At 34.9% G+C, this 13,682-nt stretch overlaps 1 protein-coding gene across 10 annotated transcripts in view; it reads left to right on the top strand.

Annotated features, from left to right (window-relative positions):
• Positions 1–13,682, top strand: part of LOC106178442 (potassium voltage-gated channel subfamily KQT member 1) — a 56,599-nt gene that overhangs the window by 27,931 nt on the left and 14,986 nt on the right. For 8 of the 10 annotated variants that reach the window (XM_013561613.2, XM_086999041.1, XM_013561616.2 and 5 more), the window contains 9 exons: positions 113–209; positions 1,522–1,665; positions 2,058–2,168; positions 4,778–4,873; positions 5,595–5,850; positions 6,218–6,329; positions 7,234–7,309; positions 7,598–7,692; positions 8,329–8,443. In XM_013561613.2, the coding sequence (XP_013417067.1) occupies positions 113–209; positions 1,522–1,665; positions 2,058–2,168; positions 4,778–4,873; positions 5,595–5,850; positions 6,218–6,329; positions 7,234–7,309; positions 7,598–7,692; positions 8,329–8,443 (1,102 nt within the window). Of the gene's footprint in view, positions 1–112; positions 210–1,521; positions 1,666–2,057; positions 2,169–4,777; positions 4,874–5,594; positions 5,851–6,217; positions 6,330–7,233; positions 7,310–7,597; positions 7,693–8,328; positions 8,444–8,803; positions 9,044–13,682 lie in introns of all 10 variants that reach the window. The other 2 variants (XR_015331705.1, XR_015331706.1) reach the window with 2 other exon arrangements.

Here is a 13,682-nt window from a genome sequence, read left to right as displayed (position 1 = left end):
GTAATCATCGTGAGAGATATGATTTTTGTCAAACTTTTTCATTAAATCTGCAGAAATATTTGAATTTTACTATTGTTACATTATATACATGTGTATGGGTATATGTTTTCAGGGGTATCCGCTTTCTCCAGATCTTGCGTATGCTGCATGTTGATAGACAAGGTGGCACATGGAGACTGCTAGGTTCTGTTGTGTTTGTTCATAGACAGGTACACCTTAGTTTAGTGCCGTTTTCTATGCAGGCTTGGGATAAAAGCATATCTATGGCAATAAAGATGACCATTTAATTAGAATGTCAGAATGTAAATTCAAGATTCATATATTTTTCTTGTGAGCGTTTTTTTTTTTTTTTTTTTTTTTTTTTACAGGTTATATATTTTGTGAATACTAAAAGGAAAAGAAGACCTCTGCTTCTTTAATCTTGTAATTGCTGCTTTGTAATTTAGCAAAAGTAGTTGGAATGATTTACTGCTGCAGCTTAAACTATTAATTTTTCATCAGTTACATAGTCTCCAGCCTGCAACTAATTGGCCACTCATTTTTTTAAATGATTTGATTAGAATTTAATGCATTGATTATGTATATAAAGACACATGAATGCATTAACTTGTTGAAGGTCTAAAACTTAAAACAGCATGTATGCCATGCATATACAGTATAACATTCAACTGAGATTCATATGGAAAGTTTAATTTCTCAATCACTCTTTTAAATGGGTTCATATTATGATATTTTTCAATAATTTGATATTCTTCACTGATGTTAACAGCATGTATTAAAAGCATACTGATGTCTCTTGTGTAAACAGTTTAATGCCGCATACAATTAACATAGGCCGCATTCTCAACGAATTGAGCCAGGCTTTACAAATCCTGAGAACTAAAAATGGCGGACGTACATGAAAGAAAAACCGCCTAATCTTTTAATAGTCTCTCCGCCTCTCACACGCCTCCCCACACGTCGTCCCTGCGGGGTACAGTAATTAAATCTCGGCTCCGAACATGAATATCTCCGTGAATATCTCTGGTGATATTATCTCCGTAGATAGCCGATTCATTGCTGCTCTACGGGCCAATTCATTCCTTTTTCGTCTCTGTTTTGAAAGATAATAGAACAGAAGAGCTTTTTTCCTTCGATCGCCTTCAGCCGTAATATTTCTCAGGTAGCTTCCACATGGCGAACGGAGCCGAGATTTAATTACTGTACCCCGCAGGGATGACGTGTGGGGAGGCGTGTGAGAGGCGAAGAGACTATTAAAAGATTAGGCGGTTTTTCTTTCATGTACGTCCACCATTTTTAGTTCTCAGGATTTGTAAAGCCTGGCTCAATTTGTTGAGAATGCGGTCATAGACATAGAAAGCAAAGTTTCTATACCAGCTTGACAAAATAATATATTGATAAAGAAATCACTACAGCATGATCAAAGAACACCAAAAATAAAATTATATTATGGAAAAGACTGACACACTTTTCATTGTCAAGTATATATGCATTTCAAAAACTGACACTTATTTATTTCAGGAGCTTATCACTACATTATATATTGGTTTCCTTGGCCTCATTTTCTCTTCCTACTTTGTGTACCTGGCAGAGAGGGACCAGGATGAAGGAGCCAATGGGGAGACAGATTTTAACAGCTATGCAGACGCTTTATGGTGGGGGGTGGTAAGTGACATAAAATGTCCAGGATAGTTTACCTTAGGTAGACCTGTAGCTAGGACCCACCATACAGTGGTGGGTCTGAGTGTGGAACTTTCGTCTTGATACTACTTATTGAAATATATGGTTAATTGACCTTTTATAAAAATTGACATTTTTTAATTTAAATATATTTTGAAACGAATAAAAATTGTGTTCCAGTTTTTGTTGTCTGGATCAGGATTAAAATTGAAGGGAAATTGGTCTTCATTGGCTTATTCACAGCCACTATGATATTTCTTCATTGCTATATATATATATATATATATATATATATATATATATATATATATATATATATTTATTCACTTGCATTTAATTCTGCTTAAATCATATGCAGGTAAATATGTCTCCTTCAGATCACTGTCACCACAATAGGCTATGGAGACACCGTGCCAAAGACTTGGGTGGGAAAAATTGTGGCTTCCTGTTTTTCCGTCTTTGCAATTTCTTTCTTTGCTCTCCCAGCTGTAAGTATACCTTTTTTCCCTTAATGGCTACTGAGTTAGAAATATTGCTAAATATATTAAGAAGCATAAAAATAGATTTTACCATTAATCTTTCTTTAATTCATTGATTTTGATTAATGTGGATGTTAATTCTGCTCATATTTCACAGGTAACTTAATTGAAATTCTGAAAGAAATAGTATATAGATCTAGTAACAGTCAGACCACAAATTAAATTGCATAATCATCATTGTCACTATATATATATATACGTAAGATTAACAGCTAGCTCTCTCGGTATGACAATAGATTCAATTCTAATTAGAAACAGTTTTACGTAACCAAAAAGGATACTGGGAATATTACAGAGGAGAGCATAATTGTTCTATGAATAATTTAGACGGAACTGCAGGTGGTTCAGAAATATTGATACCAAATGTTGACTTTTGGGATCTGTGCCTGCGGCACAATTGACTACCTACAAGAGTAGTCATGTCCAGATGCAGCTTGGTTGAGGGTGTCTGTGTTGTTGACTGGGTAAACCCATAGAGTGAAATGTAATACATGTCGGCTAACTTATTGATACTTTTAGGTGGAAATCAATATGTTTTATCGTCAACACTGTACACTTTAGTATGTGTTGTTAGAGACGCTGATAGGCCATTAAGGTTACAGCACACCTTCAACTTTGTATCAAAGGGAAAAAGAACAGGCACATTCTATCTAGAACTGAAGTCTGGAAAGAAACAGATAAGACTAGACACATTGATCTTTTGCCATTGGGAGGCAAATGTATATTAGCAGGAAATTTGAATAGGTGACACTCATCTCACTGTAGAATATCTGGGGAGGAAAATCAGATGTGGTGTGTAGGAGTAAGTGGCTTGTTGGAGATGCCTCTGGGGGAGGAACTGATTTGAACATCAATCCCTTGAGGAAATTTGGAAGATGATTTTGCACTGACTGGCTGAAGTAATTTTCCTTGAATGAAGCCAATATTTTCTTCCCTGGCCAATACTCTATTTCATATTCATCAGTATGTAAGCATAATAATAATAATAATAGATGCATTGTTTATAATGAGACAACCATGGAAAAAGTATGGGTAGCTCATACTCTTATGGTCCACTATCCCAATTTTCGTTATTAAATCTTGTTTTAGGATGAAGTTATGCCCCATACAGATTGCTATCTTACCTTCAAATAGAAAGGTGTTAAATAGACGATTGAAACTTTGAGTTGCCTATGCTAATACATTGCAACAAATATAAATGGCAATATTTTATATTTTCGAGAGTATTTTCATTGTTTTAAATCAGCACAAAGATAGATGCATTATTTAATAATTAGATGCAGGAAAAAACTCATTTTCGGTATCTGGATGATAATAAAGAGTAGCAATATCCTTTAGATTGGTACTTCACATTTTTAAAAAAAACAAAAGCAAAATAAAAATTGGAGAGTTTATCGACAAGCCGTGTCTTTTTATACAGTGACATATTGTTAGATGATAAGTTCATGACTTCATGCCAAGAATGTGTGTAGCTTTCCTGAACTAACTGCTTACTTAGTGTGTACTCAACTTGACATAATGTTGTGCTAATGCTCGCTGACAGTTAAATCAATCTAAATCAATTGACATGGCGGTGGAACTTAACTTCAACTGACATTACAAAGGTGAAGTCAGGAGAAAATTCTGATGGATGAACAAGTCATTTGAAAAGTTATATTTTCATATCCCAGTGGAAATGTATTGATTAGTTTTTACCTAGGAAACTGTGGATTTTGCTAATAAGATGCCACACAGTTTCAACAGAAACGGATTTAGCCTATCTGCTAAATTTTCTGGAAACCTTTGTTCAAGACTTCTATACGATGAAAAATTAATTGTGCTATAAAAATAGACTTTCTGCTTTGTAAACCGTACATCTCATCAATATTAGACAAAATTGGAGAACTTGAATTGATCATGTTAATGCACATTTCTAGCAAGGCAGAACATTGCAGGAATTGGTCTTGTTCATAATTTTACTAAATGCACTTTTAACTTTTTTAGCCCTTTCTTGGAAAGTAAGTTTGATCTTATTGGTTGGGATAGTCCCTTTATATTGCAGTACTTGATTCTCTTCAAGTTCAATGGAACTTGTTCCTGGAAATAAGAAAAATGTGATTTCCTTTGGGATAATTAGGTCACGGATACTGCTGATACAGGGAAATTGATGTCACGGGTTAAATCCATCGCAGAGACTTTGAAATGAATTGAACATTTAGGGTTAACATCTTTACTTTAAGGCATGAGCAGCAAGGAATACTGATTCTTTTTATTCTTTTTTACTTATTATTTTTATATTTGAAATATGGTGATTTCAGTGTAAATTAAGTTGCATACGATGTCAACACTCAATTTCTAATTTTATGAACATACACTCAGATATACAGTATATTGATGATTTTTTCCTAGTGGAAGGTTATTGTGTCCAGGTAAACCGCAAGAAGAAGAAATCCCTTATTGTGTGATGTGTTTTATTCAACTATGATGTAATGATTGTAATTATCCAACCCTTGGGTTGCAAGTTTGGTAATAATAATAATAATAATAAATGTGTCTGGCATATTTGTTTTACATTGCAGGGTATTTTGGGATCAGGATTTGCTCTTAAAGTACAGCAAAAACAGAGACAGAAACATTTCAATAGACAGATTCCAGCTGCTGCTACTTTAATACAGGTATGAGTTATGAACTCAATCAGGTTTTATATACTGATTTTTCTTCTTTCAAACATCATACTCCCTCCACTTGACTCTGAAAGTGTAAACTAATATTAGGTTTTCAGATAATTTTGATTGACAAGGAGTATGTATCTCGAGGGAAATGAATAACTCATTTTTGTCATTTGTTTTAAGAAATCCTGACCTAGACATGAAATACTACACTACCCTCTTGATTAGATCAAGCCTGTAGAGACTCTTTAGCATACAGCATGTCACACCTTACAACTGACAGAATATACATTTCTGCTTGAAAATTAAACCATTAGCAGTTTCCTGTTTATATTAGATATATTTACTCCTTACAACTTGGAACTACCTTACTTTGATTTCATTCCAAAATTTTTAAATCGAGCTAATTCCCTTATGTTAAGTTGTTGTTGTGTAGCTTTAAGCTGTAGCATCCACATCTGTTCAGTGGTCTCTAGCCTGTTTTAGACAAAAACAATCTACGTCTTAGGATAAGAGTGCAATAGTTTAAACTGGGTGGCTCTAATCTTAGCTTTTTTTTTTTTTTTTTTTTTTTTTTTTTTTTTTTTTAGTATGAGATTTTTCTTGATTTTATTATTCTTTTTAAGAACACTTCTCGCACATGCATGCAGGGTAATTATTATCTTGCATGCGTGTAAATGTTTTCTGTAGCTTTGAACTGCCATACTTTTTTCTGCATTACTTTCAGTGCTTATGGAGGTGCTATGCTGCAGACTCCAGGTCTAACTCAGTGGCTACATGGAAAATCCACGTTCAGGATCCCAACAGACATTCAAACTCAGTAGTTAGTAAAGGCCTCAGGAGACCCAGTTTAATTAATCTTAAAAGAAGGCGCTTTTCTAGGACTAAACTTGAAACAGGATCAAGTAGCTGCAATCACATAGACAGAAAAGATAGTGAAGCTTCACAAGTTACATTTTATATAGAGGAGCAAAGTAAAAATGGTAAGGTATCTTCTTGAAGAAAAAGAAAAAAAACATTAATTATGCATTAGTTATGCTGCAGGAGAAACAGCTGCTTAATATCCTCATTGAAGTAATAATTGGGAGCTGTTTAATTTTATGATTCCTTTTCTGATATCAAGTGAAATGTTGCCTTGGTAGTTCAGGATGGTGGTTTGATCACTTCATTTAGACATTCCGGTAAGATTAATTTCAGTATTCTGTTATTTAAACTTTTTAAAGAGAATCTAGATTCTTATTGAGTCATTCAATTTCTCTTTTGTTTGAGTTTTCTAGGGATGTTACATATTACTTAATTAATTAGACAACAAAATTTTAAGTTAAAAGACATAACTTTTGTATTTTTTAGCAAAAATGAAGACAGATCTTCAATTAAAACCCTCCCCAGGTGGAGCCACTGATGCTCCTCCTGAGTACGAGTCAGATATGCATGTAGACGTTGAAACTCAGCGGGTTGTTCAGTGAGTACACGGTGAATTCAAAACATATGGAAAATATTGTTCTTGCTTCCTCAATTTCAGGGGTTTTTTTTTTTGATAATTTACCCATTACATGTAAATTATTGTATAACCAGAAAGTAAGAAAATGTCAGTTGTGATTATAAGTAAATTGTCAAACATGGTGTTATATGCTGGTTTTCTTATGCATTTTTTATACAATATAACTTGATTGAAAATAGTCTATTCATATCTTAATCTTTGTGCCCTTTTTACCATTTATCTACTTACTCCCACTTACATCCTTAAGAAATCATGTACAGCACTGAAGTTTGCTAATGAGCATGTACTTCCTGAAACAAATCTAAAATGCCTACAGTTATATTGAAATTTACATGGTATTGTTCTACTAATTTGAAATTAGATCCTTGCCATTAGGGAACTAAAAGCAATTAAGTGGATTGAGCACTGTATGAAAATCAATTCCCAATCTGAATAAAAGAAACGGTGTTTTTTTGTTTCCTTTTAAGTGAAACTGATTCGTGAATGATTTTTCTTAATGTGGTAGATTAATTTTGTACCCACGAGGTTTTTATTGGAATCAAACTAAAGAACATTTACATAGAATTTTGTTTAGAGAAACATTAGTGAACTTTCATTACTTTGAGCTAGCACCATTTAGTGTACCTACAAAGGAAAATTTAGTTTTGATTTCATGTTAACCTTTATTTTTGCAGTTAGTACATCTTTTCCAAATCAAATGGCAGATGAAACATCTGACTATTCTCAAAAAGGAAGAATAAAAAAAAAGAAGTATCACAAAATGCCTCAACTGACACCATTTTTTTCATGAAGGAGCAAAAACCTTAGTTCTGCCATCTAGTTAGTGTTGTTTTGGTTTTCTTTTATTTATCTTGTCTTATTTCAGACTTACAGAATCTCATAAATGTGCAATACGAGTAATAAGAAGAATAAAATATTTTGTGGCTAGAAGAAAATTCCAAGTAAGTGGGAAAATATGTCAAATTGATAAGTTAAAATATTCAAGCCTATTTAAGTTTTGAAATATAATTCCATGTATATATGTAGAGCGTGTTTCTGTATTTCCCAACATCTCAGTGCCAGTTGAATTTTGTGACTTCCAAATAGAAAAATTTTAGATCTGTCTGACCTTTTGCTAGTGTGAACAGTTGTAGAACAGTTGCATTTGACATACAAGACAGAAATATTTTTGTTTTTTTCTCAGATAAGTTATACTTGCATTTACCTAAGATTGTTTTTTTTTTTTTCAGCAAGCTAGAAAACCTTATGATGTGCGTGATGTGATAGAACAATACTCTCAGGGACACCTTAATATGATGGTGAGGATAAAGGAGCTACAAAGAAGGTAAATAGCAATGCTCCACAAAATTTGGTGGAGGTACAGTGACTTTTTAAGAAGTATTTTTAAGGAAGTAAGGAGTAAAAAAATGCAAATTATGGACCTTATAAGTATTAAAAATACATTAAAGTAATGTTATTGCTACTCACCCCTAGAAGCATGCAATTTGTATTATAAAATGTACAACCAGAAAGTTATTTTATGGGGTATTTTATGATAAAGTTACTGAAAAAGAGTTGAAATCCTCTCAGGTGTGATTGTGTTAGTGAGGCACAGTGATTGTGTTTCTTGCTGCAGTCATCAGACTCATGGTCTGTTACATTGAGGAGACTTTTACAGGTTGCATTCACACTTACACCAAACTTAGTCCAGAGATCACTTAGTCCAGAGATCACCCAAACTGTTGGCCATCATCACATCTGATGAACATGCCATTTGTAAAAGGCTGACAGTGTAATACGCAGTTGTCCGCAGAAACCCAATGAGAAAATTAGTGTTTTGCTGATTTAAGTTTGCCCACATGTGAACAGGCCTGAAGATGATGATATGACCACATATTATGTCACTACACTGATTTTAAAGTAATGTGTAGAAATGTTATTTTAATACCTTGACAGCATTTGTATTTTGTTTGGCTTTCAGATTAGATCAAACTATAGGCAAACCAGGGGCATGGTTTGATAAAAATGGCACAAGTACTGCAGCAGATCGTGCCAAACTGACCATCACCTCACGGCTGGGCAGGGTGGAAGGACAGGTGGGTCAGGGGGGTCATCCTGTTGTTGTATTTTGTCAAAAAAAGGGTGAATTTACATATTCAGCTATTATTTATTCAGAAATAAAGATATCAAATAGTCAGAAGATGTCAGCTGGTTTCTCAACTAAGAAAGACAGACACTCACTCATACGTATTTAGAACACACTGCAGTTTTTTAGATACATTTCTCTAATATTAGGAGTTAGGAGAAAAATATTTTACATAACTTCTGCAAGTGCACAAGTATAGATCTCTTAATTTTTAACATACCTCTGATTTTTTTGTTAAATGTCTTGCATATTTCTATGTATATTTTTTTCACATAAATTTCTTGCACTAAAGTAAAAATCACGTGTACAGTACTGCAGTGTGTCCTGTTGTCATAGCATGGAGTCGGAAGATGTTTGTCCCTGGGTCCACGTGTCCTGTTATTGAGTCATCAGAGTGGGGTGGTTTCCTGGTCTTTCAACCTGTTATCAGTGAGTGATATGATTAAGTCAGCAGTGAGAGGAACACAAAGGTAACCGGCCTTGAACGAGGGAGTTGACACGGGGGACACATGTTTTCTTGCACAAACATTCTGCATCTATTCCCCAAAATGTAGGTCAAAACTTTGTTCAAAGAGTGATAAATTTCGTGAACTGTCAGGAACACGGGACTGAAATCTAGAATGGAAATTGTTTGTTTTGCCCCATAAAGAGAACTCTGGACCCCCATTAAATTACTCAGTATTTAACTTTAACATTACCTCCACAATACACAGTGATTTATCTCATTAATGGGAGAAGGATTATAGTAAAGTATCACCGTCAAATTGTACAACAGGAAATTGCTTTCAACATTCATGCCTTTAACTTAACCAGTATTAATCTTTGAACCGACCTGTATTACAACAAGCTGATTGTTTATCATCTTAGTTTTTGTTCTGACTTTTTGTCAATGCTCTTTCGGTACATTTGAACCTTACATGTTCGTGGTTCATTAGAATTTTCAGTACAATATTCTTTTCTTTAGTGTGTCAGACTAGTGTATCCTATGTCACACATTTAAGTAAATGTGTGTAGAAAAAAATCTTTAAATGATATAAATCACATCTTTATTTTAGCTTGCCAGGCATTATGAAGTCTTGAGCACATTATTTTTACCCTTTTTGGATGAGTAGCTTAAGTTCCCGTGTGGATGAGTTTGTAGAAAAGACATTTTAACTGAATGCTGTATAAATTAAAATAAGCTACTAGTCGCTGTTATAGTACCTCTGTCTCAGGATTATTCTAAAATAAATGGGGCAATATGAATGGCCTTGAAAAGTCAACAGTAAAAACTAATGAACATGAAGTTATACTTGAATAGTAAAAAAAAAGTATCTCGTTTGATATAGTCATGCAGCCAGAAGTTGACGGAGTTGTAAAAATTGCCTCAGACATATTCCAGTAGTGCATTAATGCACTTCTTATAGCTGACCCCAAATATCCCATAGCATTATTAGTCAACATTGGCTCTTAGTTGACCACTGTAAGTGCTGTCTATCTCTTCGAGTCATCAGGTATGGACAATGTAATACCACAAAGTACAGTCACTCACAAAATGGCACAAAAAAGTCTGCTCCATGGCATCAAGTATGATGTACAGATCCTAAAGATTTATTGTCCGAGTCTTTGTGTGTGGTGTTTTAAGTTGGGACAATCTGGCATCAGGGTTAACTAGATAGGCGACCACAAGCGTGTATTTTATTCTTCTGTCAGCTATTCAAATTGCACAAGGGGAGGAGCCATGTCGCAGTAAATTATAACAACCCCAGTGTATGAGTCAATTCAAACATCGTGCCACTCTTCTCTGGCATGGATCATAAATTTTGGTCGGTTTTCTCGTGTTTACTTCGGCAATTAATACACAATTATTGTAAGTGTCATGCTTTGTTCTGGCGTGTAATTTGTTCCTCTTGTCAAGACAGAATCCTTTACATGCACATTTTTTGGTTACCATCATATAGGGTGACATAAGGGTAAAATGCCGATGTCACCCCAGGCAAGGATATGTGTATAATTTCTTACTCCAGGGCTACAGAGAGAGGGGGGCATGAGTGTCTGTTTTTAAAAACAGTTTTCACTTATTCATTTCCTGTATACTTATTTCATAGGGTGGTTTATGTTTAAGGTAGATTTTTTAAAAAAGAAACACAGGATCATATGCTATAGTAGAAGAGTCACAGGTACAGGATTTTAAGTGTCATCTTACACTACAGATTCTTAAACATTGGATCTTACCAAATATGTTCAAGTGTTAGCAATGTTATCAAACTGATAAAACCTCTCCAAACAGTACAGTCTCATCAATGTTTTATAAATTGAAATGAAAACCCCCTGAAGATAACATGGTTGTTGTTTTAGCTAGAGGTGTGGGGAGGGGCATGGCCCTAACCTGACCCCTCAGCCCTGGGGCAGCTGACCCTGTGACCAGCATATCCTGCCTTCTAGCAGAGCTTTTTATCTTCCATGTTTTCCCTTAGCCCCTGGCAGGTCAGGGCACAGGTATGGTCCACACAGACCCAAGTATTACATAGCATAGCCAATGAGATTGAATAGGACTCTCTCTCCTAGTGTCACTGGCAAAACAGAGCATTATGTACTTCTTAAATTTCAAAGTTTCAATGTATACAGGCCTGCACATCTACGTTGTACATAATGCATTCAAGACCCTGTCTAGATACTTGCTAATTAATGCTTTTGGGTGGCAGACAGTTTGTATTTTTAAGTTTTTGCAATTGGGAGCATTTTTTAAATCTTAGTTTTATTGAGAAAAATTTAAAGGAGAATGAAGGACCTGATTTACATTGCTATAAATCCCTTCTTTGTCTTTTGAACATACTTTTTGACTTTGCTTTAAAACACTAGTGTTTTAATGAGTTTTTCAACTAATATTATACGGTCGATGATGAATTATGTGAATGGTGACTTATGAGTCCTGTTTATTTGTGGTGTAAAAAAATTTTGTGGCACATAAAATTGATTTTACCTGACAGGTGGGCTATCAGATGTTTTGAAGGACCTGGGAATGGGGTGACCAAGGAAAGGGCCATATTTAGACTTCATCACTTGTAAAAAACGGCAATTTGCAAGCTTATTTATGGCCTCCAGCTTCAGCTTGCGGTTTTACGGCAAATTAAACTGATTGTGATGCATTTTTTAAAAACATTTTGCCAACCATATCTATTGATTCCAACATGATGCCGTAGCATACTTAACCTTAAAACAGAAGGGAAATAAGGCAAAATGTTTTGCATACTACAGTCAAACCCCATTCCAGCGTATCAAAACATACCTTTTTACTAACCACTTGTTATGTATTTAATCAGCATTCTATGCATTAGCCACCCCTGCAGTATGCTTGGCATGCAAACAGCCATACCGTAGATTTATATATGTAGCAGTATTTGTTGCATGACAATTAAGAGTCTCGTCTTTTTTTTTATCAGTGACAGTATCATTTTTAACTAGGGAAAATGTCCTGGGTGCTCAGCAGTGCATGCAAGCATATCCCCCAAGCTGTGCATACAGTGTAGCCTTATATGACATTGGCTGGAAATCACATAGTCAACTGATAGGAATCATATAATAACAGACTCTGTTGATGGAATTGAAAGTTTAGTCCTATGGGGGTTTTGTTACAGACCTGTTGCCTGTACATGAAACATAATGGTGCTACATGAGATTGAGCCTCCTATATACTTTTCATTGACATCACTTGCCCATAATGTGTTGTATGTTTGAGAATGTATATATGTAAGATTAGTTGTTTTTTAGTTCCTCGGTTTATTTTTTTCAGTCCAAAGTTCTATATTTCAATTTTGATTTATTTTCCAATTTTGTTTTTTTTTTTTTTTTTTTATAGAAAATCAATATGGTTGCATGAAAAGAAAGATGTGTATTAAGTTTATTGGCTATAAGCATATGCAGCTGTCTAATCTCATTTTGAATATTCTCTAAGGCGGAATATAAAAATGGAAACCTCTACTTGTTTCTGCTGTGGGTAGAATGAACCTAGGTCCTATTTGCATCTGACATAGCAGAAGCTAGGCGTCACCTGTGCAGTATTCCGGGCACCTGGAGGCAACCGGTGTCATAGTGGCATTTCAAGTGGCACATCGCATGTTGAGATAGGGTGAAATCATGGGGTTCTTACTCAGGGTCTGGTTAAACATCACAAGATGATGGTGATGGTGGTGATTCATGCTCGTTCCCCTGACAAAGTTCGCTCGGAGTTATCAGTCCATGTCATTGCAGATGTAGTTGTCATGGATATTCTAGTTGTCATGGATATTTTAGGCCATATCTAGGGGCAAGAGGAAGGGGTATATCACAGTCCTGGTCCCAGTATAGATTTCAGGGCAAGGTTTAAGGGTTAGCTGGCTTTGGCTGTGCAAGAAGAAAGGATATCAAGGTCCCAGTCTAGATTTCAGGGCAGGTTTAGAGGTTTAGGGGTTAGATGTCTGGGGCAGTGCAGGAAGAAGGGGTATCAAGGTCTTTTTGTACATCTTGGGGTGATTTGGGGGTTATCTGGCTGAGACAGTGCATAGCATGACCATTTAATATTTGCCCAGGGTCAAAAATTATTGATTAATTTATTAAGTATTAATTTTTGTTAGATTTAGCTACCTTTGGCCAAACTGTATTGCATAGATTGGCTGTGAGATGTCCAGTTCACTTTTTGTGTCTGCTTGAAAGAACAAGTAAGGTGCCTGAGCCCACCAGTTTTATCTCTCTTATTGCAATTATATGTTTGATTAGTGATTATACCACTGAAGCTTGGCACCAGTAGGTTAATCCAGAGGGTTTGGTAAATTAGATGTTTTAGATGTTTTCTCATGTCCCCCTTTCATCAGTTTGATCTGTGCTAGAGTACCTGATAGCTTTTTTTTAACTTCTAGATTTTAATCATAAGGTAACCATTCTGTTATTGACATTTTATTTTTGTAAGGTGCTCAGTAATGATATTGGTAGAAAATGAAATGTAAACCCCTACCATTTTGCCACATGTCCACATTTAAATATGATCATACCTCATCTCCTTTAAGAAAAAAATAAAGACTTTAATTTCAATCTCCAAGCTATAATTGATTTTAATTTGCCATATTGATAAATATTAGCATTTTGGATGTTATTATGGTCAAGAATTTTGTGGAAACAATGCTAAGTTAAAATGTTACAAAGTATTATGTAAATAGCTTTGTCATATTAATATC

This window comes from Lingula anatina, chromosome 1, assembly GCF_051362555.1.
Source record: "Lingula anatina isolate TDL-2025a chromosome 1, LinAna3.0, whole genome shotgun sequence".
Classification (NCBI taxonomy): Eukaryota; Metazoa; Brachiopoda; class Lingulata; order Lingulida; family Lingulidae; genus Lingula; species Lingula anatina.
Note: the sequence above shows the minus strand (reverse complement) of the source record. Positions and strands in the feature narration are given on the sequence as shown.